At 41.6% G+C, this 22148-nt stretch overlaps 2 protein-coding genes across 3 annotated transcripts in view; both read left to right on the top strand.

Annotated features, from left to right (window-relative positions):
• The first annotated feature begins 323 nt into the window (after positions 1 to 323).
• The window catches only part of pappaa (pregnancy-associated plasma protein A, pappalysin 1a), a 93654-nt gene continuing 71829 nt past the window's right edge, over positions 324 to 22148 (top strand). The window contains exons 1-7 of one of the 2 annotated variants that reach the window (XM_083531245.1): positions 324 to 1564; positions 6807 to 7099; positions 7367 to 8136; positions 16041 to 16186; positions 16552 to 16845; positions 17796 to 17988; positions 19958 to 20079. In XM_083531245.1, coding sequence (XP_083387371.1) covers positions 1144 to 1564; positions 6807 to 7099; positions 7367 to 8136; positions 16041 to 16186; positions 16552 to 16845; positions 17796 to 17988; positions 19958 to 20079 — 2239 coding nt within the window. In that variant the 5' untranslated portion in view covers positions 324 to 1143. The remainder of the gene's footprint in view (positions 1565 to 6806; positions 7100 to 7366; positions 8137 to 16040; positions 16187 to 16551; positions 16846 to 17795; positions 17989 to 19957; positions 20080 to 22148) is intronic. The other variant, XM_083531244.1, reaches the window with a different exon arrangement.
• Positions 7536 to 22148, top strand: part of trim32 (tripartite motif containing 32) — a 161377-nt gene continuing 146764 nt past the window's right edge. Inside the window, exon 1 of the mRNA XM_083531308.1 lies at positions 7536 to 7545. The gene's annotated coding sequence lies outside the window, so the exon portion shown is untranslated. The remainder of the gene's footprint in view (positions 7546 to 22148) is intronic.

Raw genomic sequence — 22148 nt, 5'->3', positions numbered from 1 at the left:
GTTGGCAAATAGTAAACCTTTCGTGTGTAAAAAACATTTGATGCACATCAACTTTTCTTGCAAACATTCTCAGTCTGTTCCCTGGAGGCCCAAAACCACTTGTTTGGTTTGTTTTCCGTCTCGCTTCGGCCCTGAACTTCCCATGCGCACAAAGAGCACTGACGTGACATGTGCAAATAGTAGCCACTAGAGGGATACACGTGCATGCACACTTTCCCCCCGGAGTGGTTCAGGAGGCACGGGGAAAGTGCTCCTGCCTTCCCTGCGTTTTACCTGTGCGAGTCCACCCCCACCCCCCACCCCCCACCCACGTCCACGAGAGGAGGAAGGACTCAAAAGCAGAAACTCCTGAGTCTTCAAAGCAAAAAAAAGCATCGCGCTCTACGCAACGCAGCCTAACGTTCCTTCCTGCATCTGTCTATCTGTCTATCAGTCAGCCGAGTCCGTCTGTCTGTCTGTCTGTCTGTCTGCTCTTGAATGACACAGTGAGGATCCCGCGATGCTCCTGGACCTCTACAGCGCACCCTGACCTCATCCTCCCGGCGCATCTCAACTTTCAAACCCAAATGCAACTTTTGGGACTTTCATTCCCAGTATGCAAGTTCTCGACTTTTTCTGAAGCGCCTTTTGCACGCGTGTGGCATTTCTGACATCGTGTCGCGAGTGGGATAAAAAAGCGCACAGGCGCACGGCTGCTGGAGAGCACTTCACTGGGAGATGAGATGAGATGAGATGAGATGAGATGAGATGAGATGAGATGAGGGGGGCTTGATTCCGATTCTGATCTTAACTCTGATTGATTACTTATTAGTCACCCCCTCCCTCCCTCCCTTCTGGATCCCGGATCCGTTCAAAAGGCAACGTGGAGCGCAGAAATGTGCGCAGTGCCGAGCGCGCTGGCGGAGCTCCGATCCGAACACAAGACTCACTTTTGGTAAACATGAGGCGCGTGCTGGCGGCTTGTAGACAGTAATCAGAAGAGCGCCGGTACTCGGGTTTTCTTCACATCGGACTCGGATCTTCGCCCTGACAGCTGCCGAGAGGAAAATCTAGAACTTGCGTGCGTCCTTGCACGTCTCCATATATTTTTTTCTTTCTGAATTATAATAATAACAATTAATAATAATAATAATAAACACCAAAATGAAAGTGTGGACTTTCCTGCCGTGGCTCCCCTGCCTCGTTATCTTAATCCTGTGCGTCGGGTCGGAGTGCGGCCCCGTGTGGAGGAAAGGTCGGTCCAAACGCGAACTCGTGAAGCTCCGGGAGGCCCGGGCGAGCGTGCCGGGCGCGTGCGCCACCCGCCTTACACGCGGCAAGCGCTCCGTGCCGGGCCTCGAGCGACGCTTACCCCGCCAGCGCCGGCGCGCCTCTGCGTCCGACGAAGGCGAGGACGCATCGTCCGTCTCCGCCGCGTCCAGCGCGCACGGCCATGCCGTGTACTTTACAGGACGCGGGGACCAGCTGCGCCTCAGACCAGCCGAGGAAATCCCCAGGGGGAACTTCACGCTAGGGATGTGGGTGAAGCCCGAAGGAGGACAGCGCTCCCCTGCCGTAATTGCAGGTACGTGACGTGATTTATTTATTTATATTTATTTTTACACACAATGAGTGAAAACGACTTGCCATGTTCTCTCTCTCCCTCTCTCCCTCTCTCTCTCTCTCTTTCTTTCACGTTGTTTATACCTGATTTGATCTTAAATCAGTCAAACTTTGAAGTTTCTCTGCGCGTAAAAGCGCACGTCACCCCTGTAGACGGCTCTGGAACAGGCAGTTTATGGATGAAACTGTGCGCTCTGATCAGATCTAGATCACACACAGATATAGGGCTGTGCGTAATCTAGAACATGAAAGGGTACGCTCTAGTTTTTTTTGTTTGTTTTTGCGTAAAACTCAGCACAATAACAGCTTGTGCGATGTACAGAGGTAGAGCATGCACATCATGCACATCATGCACATCATCAAGCTGTGTGTTACACACATCCGAGAGAAAACTTTCAAACAAGTTCCGCTATCCGAGGACACTGTGTGCTGCTTCTGCTCTGGAAAAAGACGCACATCTCCTCCTTACAATTATCAGGCATTTCTATTTATTTGGGTTATAATTGAATTATATCTTTATGTTTTATTTGTATTTTTATTTTGCATATGTGTTTATTTCAGAGTTTCCTTCTAGCTATTTGATACACACTGAACCGAACATGCTGTGGGAGAAAGCTCGTGTCTGTCAGGGTTTCCCCCGTTTTAGAGTAAAGTTAGAGCGCGCGCTCGCACACACACACACACACACACACACACACACACACACACACACACACACACACACACACACACACACACACACACACACACACACACTCTCCAACACTTCCACTCTTCTCACTCCAGACCAAATAAAGGGGAAAAAAATTACTTGCGCTCTGACTTGGGTTGCCAGATACATCTCCTTTGAATGTTTTCATTTTTTCATTTGTATTCGTTCGCACCAACCTGTCGTCTTGTTGCCAAGTTTACAACCTAGCACTCAGATTTATGTGTAAATACAGTCTACTTTGTAAAAACGAAGTATTTATGTCTAAAGGTAAATCGAAACAAGGTTGAGAATGGATGGACATGGCAACCTTGTTTGATGTGTTGTAAATCACACGCTTGACAGGTTGTTAAAACGCCGCCTCGCCAGTGATCATGTAATTACCGCTCACACGTTGTGGATTTTCTTTGGGAAAGTGAAGAGTTGCCAGATTGGGATGTAATAAATTCTGTGTTTCACATAAGAAATAAAAGGAAAGTGTAAGCATTTTTTATGGCAAGATTGAATTCATTAATAGAGATATTGCTGTGCAGTGTAGGATGCTGAAATAGATTGGGCTGTTCTCACTCTGTGTGTTTGTGTGTGTGTGTGTGTGTGTGTGTGTGTGTGTGTGTGTGTGTGTGTGTGTGTGTCTGTCTGTGTCTGTGTCTGTGTCTGTAGTGAGGGAGAGATGTGTGAGATCTTGAACACAATACTCCCCCTAGTTGCTCTTTTCCCAGCGATGACATCATCTGTTTGAAAGTCGAAGCAGCCTAGGTCTTTAGAGAACAGCGCACAGACACGGATAAGCCTTGTTCTATATAGAGTGGGAAAAATTCCTACATGACATTGGCGGTTTCCGAACAACCCCAGGCATTTTTATGGGAGCTCTGAGTCACGTTATTTGTCGTACTACTTGTCCTTTACGGAGGAATCCAGATGAATTACGCATCAGGCATGTCATGTAAAAACATGCACTTGATCTCCTGATTTTGCATTTTGCCCCTGGAGGGCTGGTGGGTACTGCTTGGAAAAAATTGCTTACTGCTAAATTATCTTTTCTCTGTTCGAAGCCGTCTATTGGTTTTCCCTCGGATGGGGTTGTTGTGTGTGCTGTTCAAATCAGCAACGATGCAGCATCGTCTTTCTGTCTCACCTGGATGTCTGATCCAGGAGGGTTTTTATTTACAGGACAAACAAGATTAGCTGGAATACAGTGACCCTTGCTTAAACCTGAGCCATGGGCGTATTTGGTAAAATGCTAATGCATGCCTAAAAATGGCTCCGAAAAGTGTTCGCAAAGCATTAATCGTGATTCCATAACCGTGTCGCTTTTATAATGCAGGTTTCATGCCACTTGAGCGTAAAAGTGCTGCTTCTTTATTAGCCAGGTCCAGGCAGTGCTGTGGCAGTGAGTCTCGGACACACACTGCGAACTGCACAGAATTCAGGACCTTGAACAGCGCTGAGGCGACGTTCGTGTGGCTGTGGGAAAAGAGAACGCTTTGGATCGACTCACGACCATAATCTAGTCTCGTGTAATTACTGTACGTAGAGGTCGTTCCACAGCAACAGGCCTCGAAAGGAGGCAAGAACTCATCCTAAATTTCCAATCTTGTCAAAACGTTGCAGAGAGACTTGGCACTACAGTTCATCTTTAACAGTCATGACGCAAAAGGGACATTGCAAGAACATCCCGTATCAAATAAAAGACAGTGAGCAAGAGAGATTGCCTAATCGGCACTTGCACAAGATGGTTATAAAACTGCAGGAAAAGCAGATTTGTATCAATGATGACTTCTAGGTGACCTGTTGTGTAATTTTCAGGGAAGTGATGCATCAGATTCAACTTTCTCCATCAGGAAAGTGGGAACATCATAAGAAGTGTTATTATTCAAATATGCCTTATGCCTACTCGTATCAGTGTGGATCGTTTTCATGTGTTTCGTGTTCAAATCGCATTGGCCATTTGAGTACATTATCGTTTCTATAGTAACATCTCATTCACAGGGACTTCTATGGCAGATGTTCTGCATGAATAGAGAGCGTAAACACTTATATAATGATGTTTTCTTCTAACAGAGGATGTTTATGTTTTACAGTTTCACAGTTAAATGAACTACAAATGCAGATTCTTTTAGAACGTCATTCGGTTCAGGCATTGGACTCATTGGATCTAAAGGTCGTGAGTTCAAATCCCAAACTGCTAAACATGGGCCCCTGAGCAAGGCCCTTAACCCCATAGCTGCTCAGTTGCAAATATAAATCGCTCTGGATGAAGGCGTCTGCCAAATGCCATAAACATAAACAAAGAGGTGTGTGTGTCATGTGGGATTCTGGAATGAGTGGTCTGAAATGATGTAGCTCAGGTTGAGGAGCTGTTAGAGCCAGAATTCACACACAAAGCTAACATTGATGGAAAGCTTATCATTTTTTGTATTTAAGCGTTATTTTTTAGAAAATAAAACAGGGTGGTAGAACTCTTTCAGGTTTAGGCCACACCCCCTTCTGTTTTAGATCTGAATGTGGGAGTGCTTCTCAGATGGCATTGCATTACATCTCTGTCTCCACATAAGACTGTGTACATGTCTTGATCCTCATCAAATGACTTTTTTCCTGGGGAAATGTAAATGCTTTAGGTTAATTGAGCATGGCAGCCTTGTGACATGTGTTTACATGACGGACCCTACAGGCATTTTAGCACACCTTTCAGTTCGAGTGCTCACACTGATAGATGGCAGACCTTTCCCACTGTGTCATGGCGAGTCTGTAATGTTTAACAGAACTGACCCCTGAGGTCGGGTCCCGATGCTCGGAGAGCATCGGCTTGCTTGTTGACATGAAGACAACCTTCTCTCACAAGGTTCTTAAAACCCTGAGAGGTGAGACATGGTGAGTGAGGAATGGCGAAAATCAGAAACAGACTTGATTTGCTCTGTTTTGACTATTGTTTTCTCACACCACCACCCACACCGTTTGTATGACCGTCACAGGCATGTGGCAGCTAAAATTAAAAGCGAGTACATGCATCTCCATATGCTAGTCATGCCTCATTGCACATGCATGCACACACTAGCATAAACAGACTCGTTTTGCTTAAGACAGTGATAGAGAGGGGGGTTGGTGAGGGTATCAGTGTGATATTAGTAAACATCAACTGGAAACCATGCTTTTCCTGGGAATCTGGAGGCGAAAATGGGGGTATTCGCAATTTCTGGCTTCAATTTCCAAACCAGTTAGTTAGGTGAAGTTAGCAAGTTTGTGACTTGCAAAAGTGACTTTCAATCAAAATAGACTTTAAAAATCATTTACTTTTAAAGCCATGCGGGGCATTAACCAGTGGTAGACAGTAACAAAGTAAATGTAATTCTTCACTGTACTTCAGTAGCTTTTTCGCATATTTGTACTTTACTGAATTGGTTTTATTTAACTTTAACTTCACTACATTTCAAAGTCAAATATCGTACTTTTTTTACTCAACTACATTTTGCGTCATCAAGGTCATTCCTTTTTATTTAAGAGCAGATAAAAACTGGTCAATCACGCAACAAGCCGCCAATCAGTGTCGAGCGCATGCTCTGTTTTAAACTTGCTTTGATTGATGCTTGGTGTATCTACTGATCACCAACATACAGTTGTGCCCATGGCCTCATTTGCGCAGTTTTTTTGTAGTAGTTGAAGAAGGTTTTGGGCTCATGATCAATCATTGTTTGAGTCAATAATATCATTATATTAATAGATAATCACATAAACTGAGTTGATTAAATAAAGAGTCTTGTGACAAAATTGATAATAGAAAAATAAAATTCTTAATTACATTTACAAATACTTTTGTAATTTTAATTTCAAGTGGGTGAACGTTTAAAGGGAGCACTTTCACTTTTACTGGAGTAATTTATATTGATTGTATATCTACTTTTACTCAACTACATGGTTTGTGTACATCGTCCACCACTGGCATTGACGTAGGTTAGTGACAAGGTTTCTGTTGGGATTCACAACTATGTTACCCTGATAGGTTTGGTACCCTCTGGGCTCTCTGGTTTCCGTCTAGAACTAGGTGGAAAATTGGTGACTTAAAATTATCCCTAGATCTGAATGTGTGCCAAGCAATGGCCTCACCTGATAGTCATTGGAAATGAAAATCATTAGAATTAAACAGGTAGAATTGTGTGGACTTGCTTGGTTGGAATAAAAACCTGCACCCACAACAGCACTTGTTGGAAAAGATTGAACATCACTTCTCTACATCCACTTCTCTGAGCAGGATAAGGCAGCTCCTGAAAAAAAAGAATTGGAGCACAAAACCCACCATAATGTCTTCTCCTAAAAATAATAATTTAGCTTTAAAATGCATCTAAATAGACTATGAGATAATACAAACTACCCTTAAAATGTAAATTATCTTCTATGATCTTCTAGCTATACTTTCTCAATCCTCAAAACGTTTTCTGATTTCTAGATTAAGACACCGTTCATGTCTGATCCAATGTCCTATGTATTTTCTCTTTTACAGGCCTTTTTGATAAATGCTTCTATGCCTCGAGTGATCGCGGCTGGCTGCTGGGTATCAAGACAGTTAGTGACCAAGGCAATCGAGACCCTCGCTTCTTTTTCTCTCTCAAGACGGATCGTGCACATAAGGTCACCTCCATCCACTCCAACACCCAGTACCTGCCTGGCCACTGGGCCCATGTGGCGGTCACGTACGATGGCATCTACATGAGACTGTTTGTGAATGGTGCTCAGGCTGCTGTTAGCAGAGAACAGTCTGGTGATGTCTTCTGCTCTCTTACGAAGAAGTGTAAGGTAGGTCAATGACTTCCTATCCAGGCCTTCTTTGTTCTGATAAGATATGAATCTTTGATGGGGATTATGATATGGGATTATGAAATGAGATTAGCATTAGCAACAGTATTTAAACCAAATAAATGTTGCCTGTTTATTCAGTAAATACCATATGTCTTGTCAATTGTGGCATCTTCATCACCCTAGAAAGAATCATTAGTCATAACAATAGGCCTGACTTCTACAAAAAAATGAATGCATTGGCATGTAATTTATCTGAATCCCAAGGTGTTGATGGTGGGAGGAAATGCCTTGAACCATAACTACCGAGGTTCTGTTGAGCGAGTTACTCTGTGGCGTCAAGCCCTCTCTCAGCGCCAAATCATAAAGGACATGCATGGCCACAAGGACTCACAATATCAAGAGGACCTCATCATCCGGGAAAACTTTGAGCACCCTGAGCGCAAGTGGCTGGTAGTGAAGGATGGGAATTTCCCACAACCAGATGAAGGGCCTCGGGCTGGGTTGGGCTCTCTGGACACAACCCTAGAGCCCCCGGCCTGTGGGCAGACCGTGTGCGATAATGTTGAAGTTGCACGCAACTACAACCACTTCTGGAACTTCCGGAGACCCAAGACGGTGCGCTACCGTGTCATCAATGTGTACGATGACGAGTACCGTAGGCCCACCGTGACTGATCAGCAGATCTATCTGCAGCACCAGGAACTGAACGAAGCCTTTGGCATGTACAATATAACCTGGGAGTTGACAGTTCATAATGTGAGTAACTCCACGCTACGGTCCCGTTTAGTTTTAGCCAACTGCGATATCAGTAAAGTGGGCGATGAAGACTGCGATCCTGAGTGTAACCATACCCTGACCGGGTTCGATGCTGGGTATTGCAAGCCGAGAACTCACTGTGCTGAGCATAAACAAGGGAATGGCGTATGCGATCCAGAATGCAACTGGGATATTTACGCCTATGATAAAGATGACTGCTGCAACCCCAATATTACTGACGTCACCAAGACGTGCTTCAATCCTGCCTCACGTTTAAGGTAAGCTCGAGGTGTTGATTCTGTCAAATCATTTTTTTTTTTTTTCCATGTCATGTTCTAAAATATTTCACAGTGAAACTAATTTTATGTTGATGTTGGATGTACTGGTGTTCATCGCGACTTCTTTACTAAGAACTAAGGCAAGCTTGACGTCACTCTCCAGAGTATGGGAATTTTCTTGTGGTTTTAAATGTAATAGGTTTTTGTAGAACCTTTCGCTTGTGCCCCGAGTAACTTTTAGACATATGACAAGTGTAACTGAGCCAACAAGTCGTTTCCAAGGCAGAAAAACCATCACCATCCTTGGCATTCCAAGTGGGACATTGCTGTGCTTTTACATTCCATTGGAATAAAGCTTTCTGGCTATTTCACACTTCCATGAATCATCCTACGGTCTAGATAGAAAACCACATGCCTTGTTTGGTGATGAAAAAAGCAACATCAATGTTTTCCTAATTATTATCACGCATTTTTCCTGTTTACCGTGTAACAATGACGAAAATTCTTCCCTCCCTTAATTACAGTTCGGTCATCTGTTAGTCTGCAAAGTGTCCTGCTAATATCCTACTCCAGCTCTCAGTGAGGCTCTAAGTATATTTTTCCCTCTAAGGAACCACTCAAACTTGTGGTTGTTAGCTATAATGCTAGCATTTTTAAAGGTTGACAAGCGTCTTAGACAAAAAAAAAGTTTTTAAACCAGGAATACCTGAGGTCACTGGGGAGAAAGCACATGATGTTTACAATTTCTCTTCAGCCATCTGCTTTAACTTTGGCCCGATCTGCACTGGATCTCTTCAGTACAGCAGCTGTTGCTAATATTGTAAAGGCAGCCGTGTTTAAAGCTACCATGTTCACCTTGCTTAAAGCTGGACAATTTATAGCATAGAAGCGGAAGCTTGGGTGGATATTACTTTGTTGGAAAATAAGGATATTGAGGAATGTCCAGAGAATTTTAAACAGGTCAACTCACCAGGTTAAACATAGCACACTTTACAGTGCCAAAGTCTTATTCTGTATTCTCATTCAGTTCTTTTTTCAGAATCAGCTTCTTAGATGCGATTAAAAATGACTAGACGTAGTCTGAAATTAGCATAAATGAGCACAGCGAGTGATTTCCCTCTGCCTTCTTGTCTGCTGAAACCTCGTTGCGTTTCTCCACTGATTGAGTTTATCAAGGGAACAACAATGTTTTTTATTAGTTGCTTGAACCCGGTCCAGTCCAGACAATTGTCTCCACTTGCATTCCTTAAGTATTTCAAGTGACTCTGTGTGCGGGCTGCTAGGTGACATCAGACTTAAATAAAAGCGCTCGTATTTTTCTGCTGAAACTTATCCTGTTGCAATCATCAAGGGGCAATTTATCATCGGGCATCTGGTCCAGTTACAGAAATCAACAGCTGGCAAAAGCTGAATGTGAGATTGAAATATTAAGGCTGAAGAGCTAAATATTGTTTCTTCAAGAGATGGTTTGATTGGGTGCAAGGTGCAGAGTGTGAGGAAGAGGAGTAAGAACTTGAGTGGCAGAAAACAGGGGGATGAACCTCCTCCGATCGGTTGCTTGTTTTCTGTTGATTGTGGTACATCCAGAGAGACAAACCGAAGGCAGTGCTGCAAACGTTCACCAACATTCCAACTTAATTGTGGAATTCTGGACCAACACTGGGCTTCATGCATGCTAAAACAATGGATGATCTGGGGTTTATTTTTGCAGACCGGAGTCTGGTACCAGTTTGCTTGTTTAGGAATCTGGCTAGAAAGAACGAGAGACACAGGGTTAGGAGGTTCTCAGAATTTGCTCAGTAGTATAGCATTGAAAAAAGAAGAAAAAAAAAAAAACACAAATGTTGCCTGCTTTGTTTTTGTTTTGTTGAAGGTACAAGGTTTGTTCCAATTTCTTTGCATCGGGAGATGGTTTGTTTGAAACACTTTGCCGACAGTCTAGCTAAAAAAAAAAGAAAAGAAGAACAGGGCTGTGCTTTTCACTTGCACGCAGTGTTCGGTACTTCACAGTACACATACGGCAGTGTTACTACTGATATCCAGGAGCCAAGTGCACTGTATTTATGTGCCGCAAGAAAAATGTCCGCCATGGCTCAGTTCCCAGAGAGATTAGTCACAGGTGGAAGGTGAACATACCTGAGCGGTGGTGTGCTCACATCCAGCGTTCCATCGTGTCACATTAACAGATTAATTGAGTTCCCGGGAGTGGATAAACCTTCCCACTAGGTCATGACTTACCCCATGTCACCTAAAACCTGGGTCCTACAGTCTATATAGACGTAAATGGACATTAACAGCTTTGCCTTAATGGACTTTTTTGGCATAAAAGCGACCACTTTAAAGGCACAACACCCTCATAAAACATCTTTGAAGCTCCCACATGCACACAATGTAAACAGACCTACTGCAACTACACGTACGATACTTTACGGGTCTATTTGTTTTCAGAATAAAATGATTTTGGTATAAAATTCATAAACAATAAAAAGACAGATACAGTTTTGTCTGCTGGGACATCTATCATCTGAAAGGAATCTTGGAAAATTATATTCTTTGCAAAAATAGAGGTGGTATTCCTTTTGATAAAAGAGATGAGTTTGCAGATTTCAAAAACTAAACAACAACAACAACAACAACAACAACAAAAAAAAACATTATAAAATTTTATTCCCTAAACGGATTAAGAACTAAAATTCTACCCAGGTTGGTTTTAGCTGTAATTATTCCATCGTTGTAATTATTCCTGGAAACTTAAACACCCAGACAAAGCCAATAGTCCAGAGCCCTGGCTGTCAAAGTCTTTTTATACGACACTTGCAATACCAAAAAAAACAAAAACAAAAAAAAAACACCTGGACAAAAACAAAAGGATTGTTGTGTTTGGATTTTAGACTGTTGTCTTGACCTGGTCATGGGATCAGCACAGATTGGATTAGGATCTATGATTGGGAAAAACTGGATGTTCAATCATCAAATACTTTTGGCAGAAAATAACAAAAATTAGCACATTTGGAGTTCGGCTGAATAGAAACAAGAAGTTTTTGACCGAATCTGCGTGTTTTTGTAGTTCTGCTCTGATTCTTGATGATTCATTCAGCAACAGCACTGTGCCAGAGAAATTCTCCCCCAATTTAGTCCCATTAATTATCCACCAGGACACAACAGAACTACTGGGTGCGTGTCCATATTTGGTATAGTACAAGGCTTCTGGTATGTTCAATGTGTGTACATGTTAAGTCAATCAGGGTTTATTTGCCTTCTAAAGATATCTGAAACATTATATATATATATATATATATATATATATATATATATATATATATATATATATATATATATATATATATATATATACATACATACATACATATTTACATGCAGTATATACAGTATTTACAGCTTATTAAAGAATAACAGCTGGATGAATGGATGGATGGATGGATAAATGGATTTATGGATGGATACATGACCAATCTAATGTTTACACAAATTTGGCTTTAGCCTCAATCTAACATGATCCGCTACAGAAAAAAATGTAGAGCAGTTTAATGTGTTTTGTTTGACTTAAGTCCAAACTCATAGTATTGGTCAAAGTTTGTTAACTGCCCACTTTATTTTCCAGTGGTGGAAATGGATATGACAGAGGAATGAATTATCACTTTAAAGGCATTCACTTTAACTAAGGTGATGATGGCAGGCCCAAGGGGGCCATCTTGGCTTCGTGTTTGTTACAACCACGCCAATATTTTATGTTTTTTAACAACACACTTGTGTGAATATTTCATCGTATGGGGCAAATGAATGACCTTTCATTAATTATATTTGGGCAAAAGTGGTTGTAATGGTTTTGCCCTTTCCTACGTATTGTTTAAATAAATATTAAGACGAATTGCTCACTGGAGGACGGCCTTGCAACGCCATTTTGTGTCAATAAGCTTTCTGTTTTGTAGTAATTTTAGTTTTCCTTTCACAAACTTCACATGTGGAAGGGTTTTCTATCAAGATGTGTGGCCTCGTGATTCGAACCTTCCCCCTTTTTTCCCAAGTGGTTAGCCTTGGGGGGGATAATAAGGGTTAAGCCCTCATCCCTGGATCCAGGTCACACCTTATATTCAACCGCACATAGAGATCAGGTTGTAGTTCTAAGAGAATTTTCAGGTTGAATAATAGCATTTGGGAGAGGTGGTTTAGGTTTGGGTGGTTTGTACACCTTAAAACCACACCCCTGATTGGTTCCCCTTTATAGATATTCTGTATCAGGCTGTACTACTGGACAGAGATCCCAGGGCAAAACAAGAACCTGCTGGAGTGATTATATTTCACAGTTGGCTTGTGATGTCAGGGGATCCCCCAGGAGAAGCCTGGAATCTCTGGCCAGGGAGAGAAAATGTAAGAATAGAAAATATGTTGTTTACAAAAGTCTCAAGTGAACGATTGTGTGTATGAATCTGTGCGCATGGTGTCCTGAAATGAACTGCTGTCTCATCCAGGGTATTTTTCCACCTCATGTCCGATATTCCCAGGTTAGATCTACCACAACCTCGACCATACTAAAAATGAATGAAGAAAGCTTTGAGGCATGAAGGTTCTAAATCTTTTGTCTTCATAGTTTGTCTTTGAAGGGTTCACCGATTCATTTTGTTTTTTTCGCTCAGTTAAGGACAGTTAAGGTTTGGCTTCCAAGTAGAACTTCAGAAAACAAGATCCAGTTTCTTTCCAAGAGTCTTTAAAGGCAGTTCTAAATTCTTTTAGCATTTTTTCTTTGTAAATATCATTTATAACAATTCCAGTGCATATTACGTAATAGATTCTAGATAGGATTGAATTAAAATGTCCAACAGAAACGTCCAAAAAAATCATAAGCGTATTGTCAGTAAGCTTCTTCTCCCTCACAACATTCCTGTCGTTTTTCAGATAAGCGAACTTACATCATTTTTTGAAAATGGGCCAAGATCTGACTGAGACTTCTGTTTTGCTTCATAGAGTCCATTCACCTGTCCTGAACATCTAACTCTCTCTCTCTCCATCAACAAAGAGTGCTAATCAGACATGGGCAGAATTGTACAATCTGTCTTTTTCAATATCGTTTCGTTGGAGAGGTGAGAACTGTCAGGAAATAGGAATTTGGTATTTATATTTGGAATATCTTACATATGGAACTCCAGGAATTCTTCTCCGCCTCTGATGAACAGATGGTTGCGATGTGTTGTGAGCACAATTAAAACGCTGTAGTTAAACAGCTGTGCATCTGGTACATATTGGTGTACTGTAGCTAAGCTAACTGTCTGCCTTTTCTCTTTTAGCAGGATGACGGGCGATTTATTAAGCCGCTGTTTCTGCACAAACCAAGCTTCTTTACTCCAAACTAATTACGTAACAGATTTTTTTTTTTCGTATCTCTCACGCGTTATTTTGACGTCGCAGGATAACGAATGTATCAGAGGAATCTAGGACAATTGAACATACCTCCATGTGATGTTTGGACACTTTTCCACAGCTGGAGTGTGTCATCCCAGTGTGTGGTCTTCATTTCGACTAGCTGTCTGGGAACTCCCGTTAATGTCAGGCGAACGTGATTGGTTTTTATGGCTCGCTGCGAGTTGTCGCTCACTTTTAGTCGCATGCGGTTCTGCTTTTTATCTTTACAGTAATGCAGTTTAATGCTGCCAAATAGCTGGAACTCGGCCAGAAACTTGCACAGTGCTTTCCCTGTTTACTAAAGTGTCACTCGTGGGCTGTTTTTCATTACCACGATGGACTTGAAAAAACGACTCTAAGCCGCAGTACAAATGTTTGATTATAATATGTGAAGTCGGTGTATATTATCTATATATTATGAAGCGGCATACGATTAGAATTCTGAACAGGGGAGTCGGTTACAAATCAGTGAGCAAATCAAAATATACACCGATCAGGTATAACATTATGACATTATAACATTCTGAGCGGTGAAGTGAAGAACACTGATGATCTCTTCATCATGGCACCTGTTAGTGGGTGGATTTATTTATTAGGCAGCAAGTGAACATTTTGTCCTCAAAGTTGACGTGTAAGTAGCAAAATGGGCGAGCATAAGGATTTGAGCGAGTTTGTTGAGGGCCAAATTGTGACGTCTAGACGACTGGGTCAGAGCATCTCCAAAACTGTAGCTCTTGTGGGATGTTTCTGGTCTGCAGTGGTCAGTGTCTATCAAAAGTGCTCCAAGGAAGGAACAGTGGTGAACCGGCGACAGGGTTGTGGTCGGCTGAGGCTCATCGATGCACGTGAGGAGCGAAGGCTGGTCCGTGTGGTCCGATCCAACAGATGAGCTCCTGTAGCTCAAAACTGGAGAACTTCATGCTGTTACTGCTTGATGTTTCAGAACTATTTTGGCAGCAAAAAGGGGACCAACACAACATTAGGCAGGTGTTTTGCCTGATGCATATATTCACACAATTCTAAGTGCGGTCTCTAAGTTTCCCGAGACCTTTTAATACACGTTGCATCATGACATGTAAAGACCAGTCATGTTCGACTATGCAAAAGAAGACAGGTGTAGGTTCAAGTTTACCACATGAGGATGGGGCGATATCAATTTGTTTATTCCTACAATTAAATATTAGGTATTCAAGCCAATTTTTATTTAAAAAGAATGTGCAAACAAAAGGTACATTTCGAAATCTGTTTTTGTTTTATTTATTTATTTATTTGTATACCACATCAATTGATTATGCCAATTGATTCTCGTTTTCTATAGTGAAGAAAAAACAATATTATGTTTGTAAATCTTAGGCATCCCGTTCTACATTTAATCCTCAGTTCCTGTTATATTGAGCTCCACTCTTCTGGAAAGATGTTCCACTAGATTTTGTGGAGATTCGTGCTCATTTAGTTATAAGGGTGTTAGTAAAGTCAGGTACTGATGTAGGTGAGAAGGTTGGAGGCCTGGGGGTGCTGTCAGTGTTCACAATCATCATGTTCTATAGGTTTGGAGCTCTATAGCAGGAGATCTTTCACTTTAACCCATGCAAAGCATATCTTGATAGAGCTGGGCTTGTGCAGAAGGGAATTGTCATGCTGTACCAGGTTTTGGTCTCCTAGTTAAAGTGAAGGGAAAACTTCATGCTACAGCATCCAAAAACAATTGTGAGTTTGTGGTCACAGTTTGGAGAAGATCCAACTATGGCTGGAAAGATCAGGTATCCCAATGCTTTTGTGATTATAATACAGTATATCTTCACCAGTCTTAGAAACTTGGAAATGAGAAACCACAGAAAGCAACATTCTCTTGAATCTTAAAGACTTTCCAGTGGTGGAAAATTATTAGTTTCAGCTTCACAACCTGCTGAAAGTGGAGACTCCTTCCATTAATTCCATAAACAATGCTAAATAACCATTTCTAACAGGTTATTCAGCTGCTTTTGTATATTGTTTGTGTCTAGTTGTCATAAAACCAAAGTCAAGTAGCTGAATGTTGCTGCAAAAACAAAAGTTATAGCCTTTTGAAACTTTCAAGACTGAATTACAAGTGAAATTCCAGATATTATTTATATCTCTGAGGAAATATTTATTAGAGTATATCGACTATCAAAGCCTTCATGATCTCTCAGTGTTCTAAACAAAGTTTCACCAACTGCCATGTGCAAAGTGTCTTTTAGGAGTCAACTGTCATTACACTGTAAAATCATGTTATAATACACCCTTATGTCAACCTATAGTTAAATTTAATAAAGTAAACCGTGAACATTTACGGCGGCTACCATGAAGGGCATCGTCTAGCCCTGTGAACGTAGCCCTCAAGCAAAGTACTGATGATGTTGATGTTCTCTGTTTTCTTAGGTGCAACCTGGTCCTTTGGTTCTGCTCTGATTTCCATCACTAATGTGAACCACACACTGTATGTTTGTGTGTGTTTACACCCACAGGGCCTACCTGGATGTGAAGGAGTTGAAAGATATCCTTAAAGTGGAAGGCTCTACACACCTTAACATCTTCTTTGCCAATTCCACTAATGAGGACCTGGCTGGAGTGGCCACCTGGCCTTGGGACAAGGAGGCCCTGACCCATCTTGGTAATAAAGCATGTTTAATTTACACTGGGTGCAGAACAAATGAGCTCCTGCTTTGATCTGTTCCCGATTGAGAGCAAAGCTGGTGCTGTTATTGCTATAACTACATCTCAGGGGTTCTGTTTCATTTCGTACAGACTCTCCGAAGCGTCCAGGGTTTAATTTGTGCTTGTAAGGTTGCGCCGCTGAATCGATTCATCATCTGATTTTGAGTAAATGAGTCGTAGGTGCCAGTGCTTTGTTTGAACTTTTCACTGCTTTTTCACTCCAAAAAAAAAAAAAAAAAAAAAAAAAACCCACACGGATTGGCATATATTGCTTTAATTCATTCCAGGTTCCTCACTACATGCTTCCATCCTTTCTTCCAGGAGGCATAGTGTTAAACCCGTCATTCTACGGAACCTTCGGACACACGCACACTATGATCCATGAAATCGGCCACAGCCTGGGCTTGTACCACGTCTTCAGGGGCATTTCAGAGATCGAGTCCTGCAACGACGCCTGTTTGGAGATGGAGCCTTCGCTGGAAACAGGAGACTTGTGCGCCGACACAAACCCCACCCCCAAATACAAGCACTGTCGGGACCCTGAGCCTGGAAATGAGACGTGTGGCTGCAGCAACTTCATCCACACGCCTTTCAATAATTATATGAGTTACACAGGTATGAAGAAACACATTGACAATTAATAAGCATTCGCATACATTTGCATATTATCGACTCTGTAAATTTATATATTTCTTTTTGATATTCTTATACAACAGTGTACAACCTACATAGTGTACCATTTGTTCAATACTATAGGTTCAAATACTAATATACAAACAATATACTACCTTTTGTGAGGTTCCACTTGGAAAAATTCCTTTCATGTAATAATTCTTAGATTTATTAGATTTTTTTAAATTAAATAAAAAAAATGTGACATAATGAAAAATATGTAGAAGGTCTGCAGTAACGTTGCCACCTCACAGCACACTTTTTCCTTTTATACCACTACAGCAGGGCAGGCCATACTTTTTATCCACTTATAGCAACATTCATATTTTTATACTTTCGTATTACATATTTTCGTATTTTTACTTTGATTGTTGCAAAATGCTGAAATGGAAACTCCTTCCATAAATGTTAAATAAATGTTTTTTACAGGAAACATTATCGTAATAATGACAACACTTTTTACTTTAATATTAAATAATATTTAATTCATGTATATAAGATAATATTTTAATATGATTAAAAAAAATAAGAAAAAATAAAAAGGTTATCAGTTACTATATATATATATATATATATATATATATATATATATATATATATATATATATATATATATATATATATATATATATATAGTAATAATAGTATAATAATATAATAATAATAGTATATAGTATAATACATTAATATAAACCTGTCATTTGCAGCTGCAGCTATAGAAAAACAATAAAAAAATATATATATATTTTATTTGAATTTAATTTTGATTCTCTCCAGAATTTATCTATCTAGAGAAACAAGGTAATATTCTGTACATTTAAATCACAAAATGTACAGTTGATACTGTTTATATTTCACGCCATTCATCTCACTTTGTTTTTTGGACCCTACAGATGACACCTGCACGGATTCGTTTACGGACAACCAAGTGGCCCGAATGCACTGCTATTTGGACCTGGTTTATCAGACATGGCAGCCCAATTACAAGCCCCCTCCTGTCCCCATGGCACCTCGTGTGGTGGAACAGCGTCAGGATTCGTTTGTGGTGGAGTGGTTCCCTCCAATCACGGGACACTTTTATGACAGGTGAACTGAGGTTGCAGAGAGAGGCCTCTGGGACGTTCTGGCTATTTTTGGTTAGAGTTATACTGTATTTTTAGGGCTGGTCAAACACATATGGATATGACGTACTCCTGAGGATCAGGTGTGTTGTCATTCGATATGTCTGGAGCAACCCTGGGGGCAGGGCACATGTCCTTTCATGTCCTGTTGATCATGGAGGAAAAAAATAAAATGTCCTCCTACACATTTGGATATTGTCCATTAGTTTGAATGCTTCACCGATTAAAAGCCCTATTTATGATCGATTGATCAATTCACTGTTGTTATAAGACCTTGTGAAAACATCTCGCTGACCCAGAGACGACGTTTTCTACACATTCATTAGATGATTCAGTCCTGTGGAACTTTAATTGAATCATTCGCTATATTTCGCTACCCAGAAAGTCGTTTATTAGCATTTATTAGCAGCACATCCATAATGATAAGTATAAGATAACGTTATGTGTGACAGGTGTAATTCACTGACACAAGCTTTGGGGAAGCCCCTCAGGAACATGTTGAGGCATGCTGTGAGTTCATTTCTCAATCTGTGCACTGCTTGTTTGTGTGTGTGTGTGTGTGTGTGTGTGTGTGTGTGTGTGTGTGTGTGTGTGTGTGTGTGTGTGTGTGTATGAGAGAGGGAGAGAAAGGTTCTAAGCCTGAAAGCTGCCTAGCTGCCAAACACTGAGGAGTTATGCTGATCCTGTTCAGACGTCTTCAGTGACTCATAAAAGTGAAATCAGAGTATTATGAACATCTGAAAATTCACAGGGCAAGTGTCCCATGTGACTCATCATTTACAACAGTTTTAAATAAGAAAAAAAAAAAAGTGTGAAAAAGATGTTTGGTTTGGGTTACCATTTACTTGCAGAAACAAAAAGGAATAAAAAAGGAATGGTCAATAAACAAAGCCCACGATATAGGCTACCAAATAATTAGTATAATAATTATAATAATAAATAACATAAAACTGTACCAAGGGATACTACGTAGCACAAACCCCTTGTACTTTGTCACACTAACGAACTGTGATCTGGACGTATTTCACTAGCAAACTTTGCTCTGTGAAAAAAATCTAAATAAACAATTACATTTATGGCATTTGGCAGATGCCATTATGCATTTATTTCAGTTATACCGCTGAGCAACTGGTGGTGGTGAGCCGTGACACAGTGCCCCTTGAGCATAGAGGGTTAAGGGCCTTGCTCAAGGGTCCCAAGCTTGGTGATACCATGGCTTGAACCTTCAACTTCCAATCAGTAACCCAGAGCTTTAACCACTGAGCTACCACATTCCACAATTGAGAATTTAAGGCATTGTTTAAGGGCCCCAAGAGTGGCAACTTGGGCGTACTCTCTCGCTTGAACTCCTGACGTTCCAATCAGTAACCCAGAGTCTTTACTACTGAGCTACCACCTACCCTGGTTGAGAATTTTAGGCCTTGCTTAAGGGCACCGTTACAACATCTTCCTATAATACAAGCATTGTGTGGTGTTGAACATATCTGTATACGTGTGAGACTGGCAGTTCCACTTTCTGTTGTTATTGGTTTTTCAATTAATAACAGTCATCAGGGAAAGTGGTAGTTGTTGGATCCAAAGGTCACGAGTTTGCACCAGCACTGGTGCCAATAAGCTGCCAGTCTGAACCTCCAAGTGCTTAGTTGTATAAATGAGATGTTTGTAAGTTCCTCTGGATAAGGATGTCTGCAAAATGCGATACATTTACACTTATAATGGTATGCTCCATCACATTGATACAGTTCTGAGTGCTCAGGATGGCCATTCACGCTCTCTATTCGCTGAAACATTCGTCCATGAAACCTCTGATTGATAAATATTAATTGATTCTGGTAATAATGAGTGCAACAAAAGTAATGTATATGTATCCATGATTAAAAACAATATTGGGCTGCATCTAAGTTGGGTCTCCTTCATGTCTGTTGATTTCCTAGAGAAGTGGGATCAGTGTGTGATAAATGTGCTGAAGGCCGAGTCCTTCTCCAGTACGCCTCCAACTCCTGGTCTCCGCGTCCCTGCTTGCCTTCTGGACACTGGAGCCCACGAGAAGCTGAAGGTAAGATCACGAAGCGCACTTCACACACTCTTGCACTGCAGATGCTGAATGATCGCTTCTTAATGGTTTGTTTTCTATAACAGCAGCTGTCTATGACACATGTGCAGCTGCAAATGGTGCTAGCAAATAATTTTATGTAAGGGGGTGGTTATTTGTAACACTCAACAGCAGAAAAGAGAGTGAACGATCTATTGGCTATAATGTGAGCTTGAAGCCACACTCACTGCGGGCTCTAAATATGGAACAGTGAAGAGACACAGGTAATGTTCACAGACATTGCACAGGTTTATTAGAGCCTAACTCAGGATGCACGATATTCCAAATGAAGTGAGCATTTGGCGAAATCGCTCTCGATAACCTAGCTCGTCTTCCTGAGAGCCTGATGCATTGTGGGCTTTATGAATATGTCATCAATGAACTATGAAGCCAGACGTCTCTTGAACCCCTGTACCCGTCACCTCCTGCTTGCCTTCTCAATACGCCTCTGATCCTCCACTCCAGCTAGACCAAGGGCTGTATGAAAAGATGAAATCAGCAACCTACCTAAAGTAGGCTGCCCCCCCACCCCCACCCCCTTGCTATGTGTTACTTCACTTGCTTTCCGAACAACTGTGGAGAGAACAGTTTGGGCAAGGAGGTGGAATTTGGCTTTTTATAAATAGTCTGCACAGCTGTGCTGCTGCAGAAGTCTTCGACAGCTGCTTTATTAATTATTGTTTGCAAGCACGACTGGCATAAAAAACAGTGATGTGTTAGTTTGTCAGAATTGCATTTTGGAGGAATGCTCTTACTCGGCAGATCTCTGTGTGAGTGTGTGCATGTGTGTGTTTCTCTGGGATTCTAAACCGTGTGAAGGGAATACGTGCAGAACCCTGCACTGCCTCTTAACTACATGGGGGCCTCTAACTATTGAAGATTTCAAGTTTAGACAGAGGGGGAACCTACGAGTGGAAAAACACGTTTCCTTCGCCATTACTTTGAACACTACAATCAGAGAAACACGTTTCCCTTTGCCATTAACTACCAAATCATGGCCCCCTGGGAATACTTGGTCATTAGGTGCGACGTTAGAACCTGTTTTGATTCGAATTGTGTCGAGAACGGATGGTTCACAAGATCTCGTAAGGGGGTGATGATAATGTTAATGAAGTCTGTGATTGATCGATGTGGGTCAGGACATCTTGTTAGCTTCCGGGGGTTCTGTGCCATTGTATAATTTCCTCGAACGATCCATAGATGGAGATAGACTGCAATTCTCTTTTGGCCCCTAGATCTTTTGGTCTGCGACCTCATTTATAACAGTGTCTTGCAGAAACATGTCCAGACTTGCCACTGTAGCTGTGCATAAACGCTTCCCTGTTTTCTGTCTTGGAATGGTTTCCTGCGAATGTTGGGCTCCCCCTTAGAGCGCCCCTCTTACGTGTGTGTGTGAGAGTTTGTGTGTGTGAGAGTTTATGTGTATGTGTGTATGTGTTTCTACTCGTTCACAAACCCTGAAACCCCTTCGTGCAGCTGCTTGGACCTGTTTTTGTTTGTGCCTTGTGTTTCTTGGCCAGCGATGACTTTTCAACATGCCCCCCTGCCCCGTGCTGAGTTGGCACGGGTGGCACACATGCAATGCTCTCTCACACCCGCTTCACCTGTCAGCCGTGTCCTCTTACCACCTCGCTGCCTTTCCACCCTTGGACCGTCGTGGTCAGCAGGGAGCACTCCTCTAAAAATCTTTACAGCTGGGAATACTGTGGCTGACTAAAGTGAAAAAGTGGTAGGGTTCGAGTGTGGGAGAAGTATTCGGAAAAAAAAAGGAAAAAAAAGAAAAAACCTGTGGATTCTGGAAACTGTGCTGAAACCAAACAGGGTAGTTAAGGCCACTGCAAAGTGCATGTGGTTTGCGACATCCACATGAGACGAAGCGAGAATAGGGCTGATTTAAACCAGGGGACTGGTTGCTGAAGAGACTGGACTATACGAGACTTCTAGCAAAAACATATGGAAAAGGGAAAAAGGGGTTCCTCAAAAATAAGAGCCCAGCTAATGGAATTGGTATCCGGGCATTGTATTAATCACCT

The sequence above is a fragment of the Silurus aristotelis genome, assembly GCF_946808225.1.
Source record: "Silurus aristotelis genome assembly, chromosome: 26".
In the NCBI taxonomy this organism is placed as follows: domain Eukaryota; kingdom Metazoa; phylum Chordata; class Actinopteri; order Siluriformes; family Siluridae; genus Silurus; species Silurus aristotelis.
The sequence above is the reverse complement of the archived record's forward strand: the minus strand, read 5'-3'. Positions and strand labels throughout refer to the sequence as shown.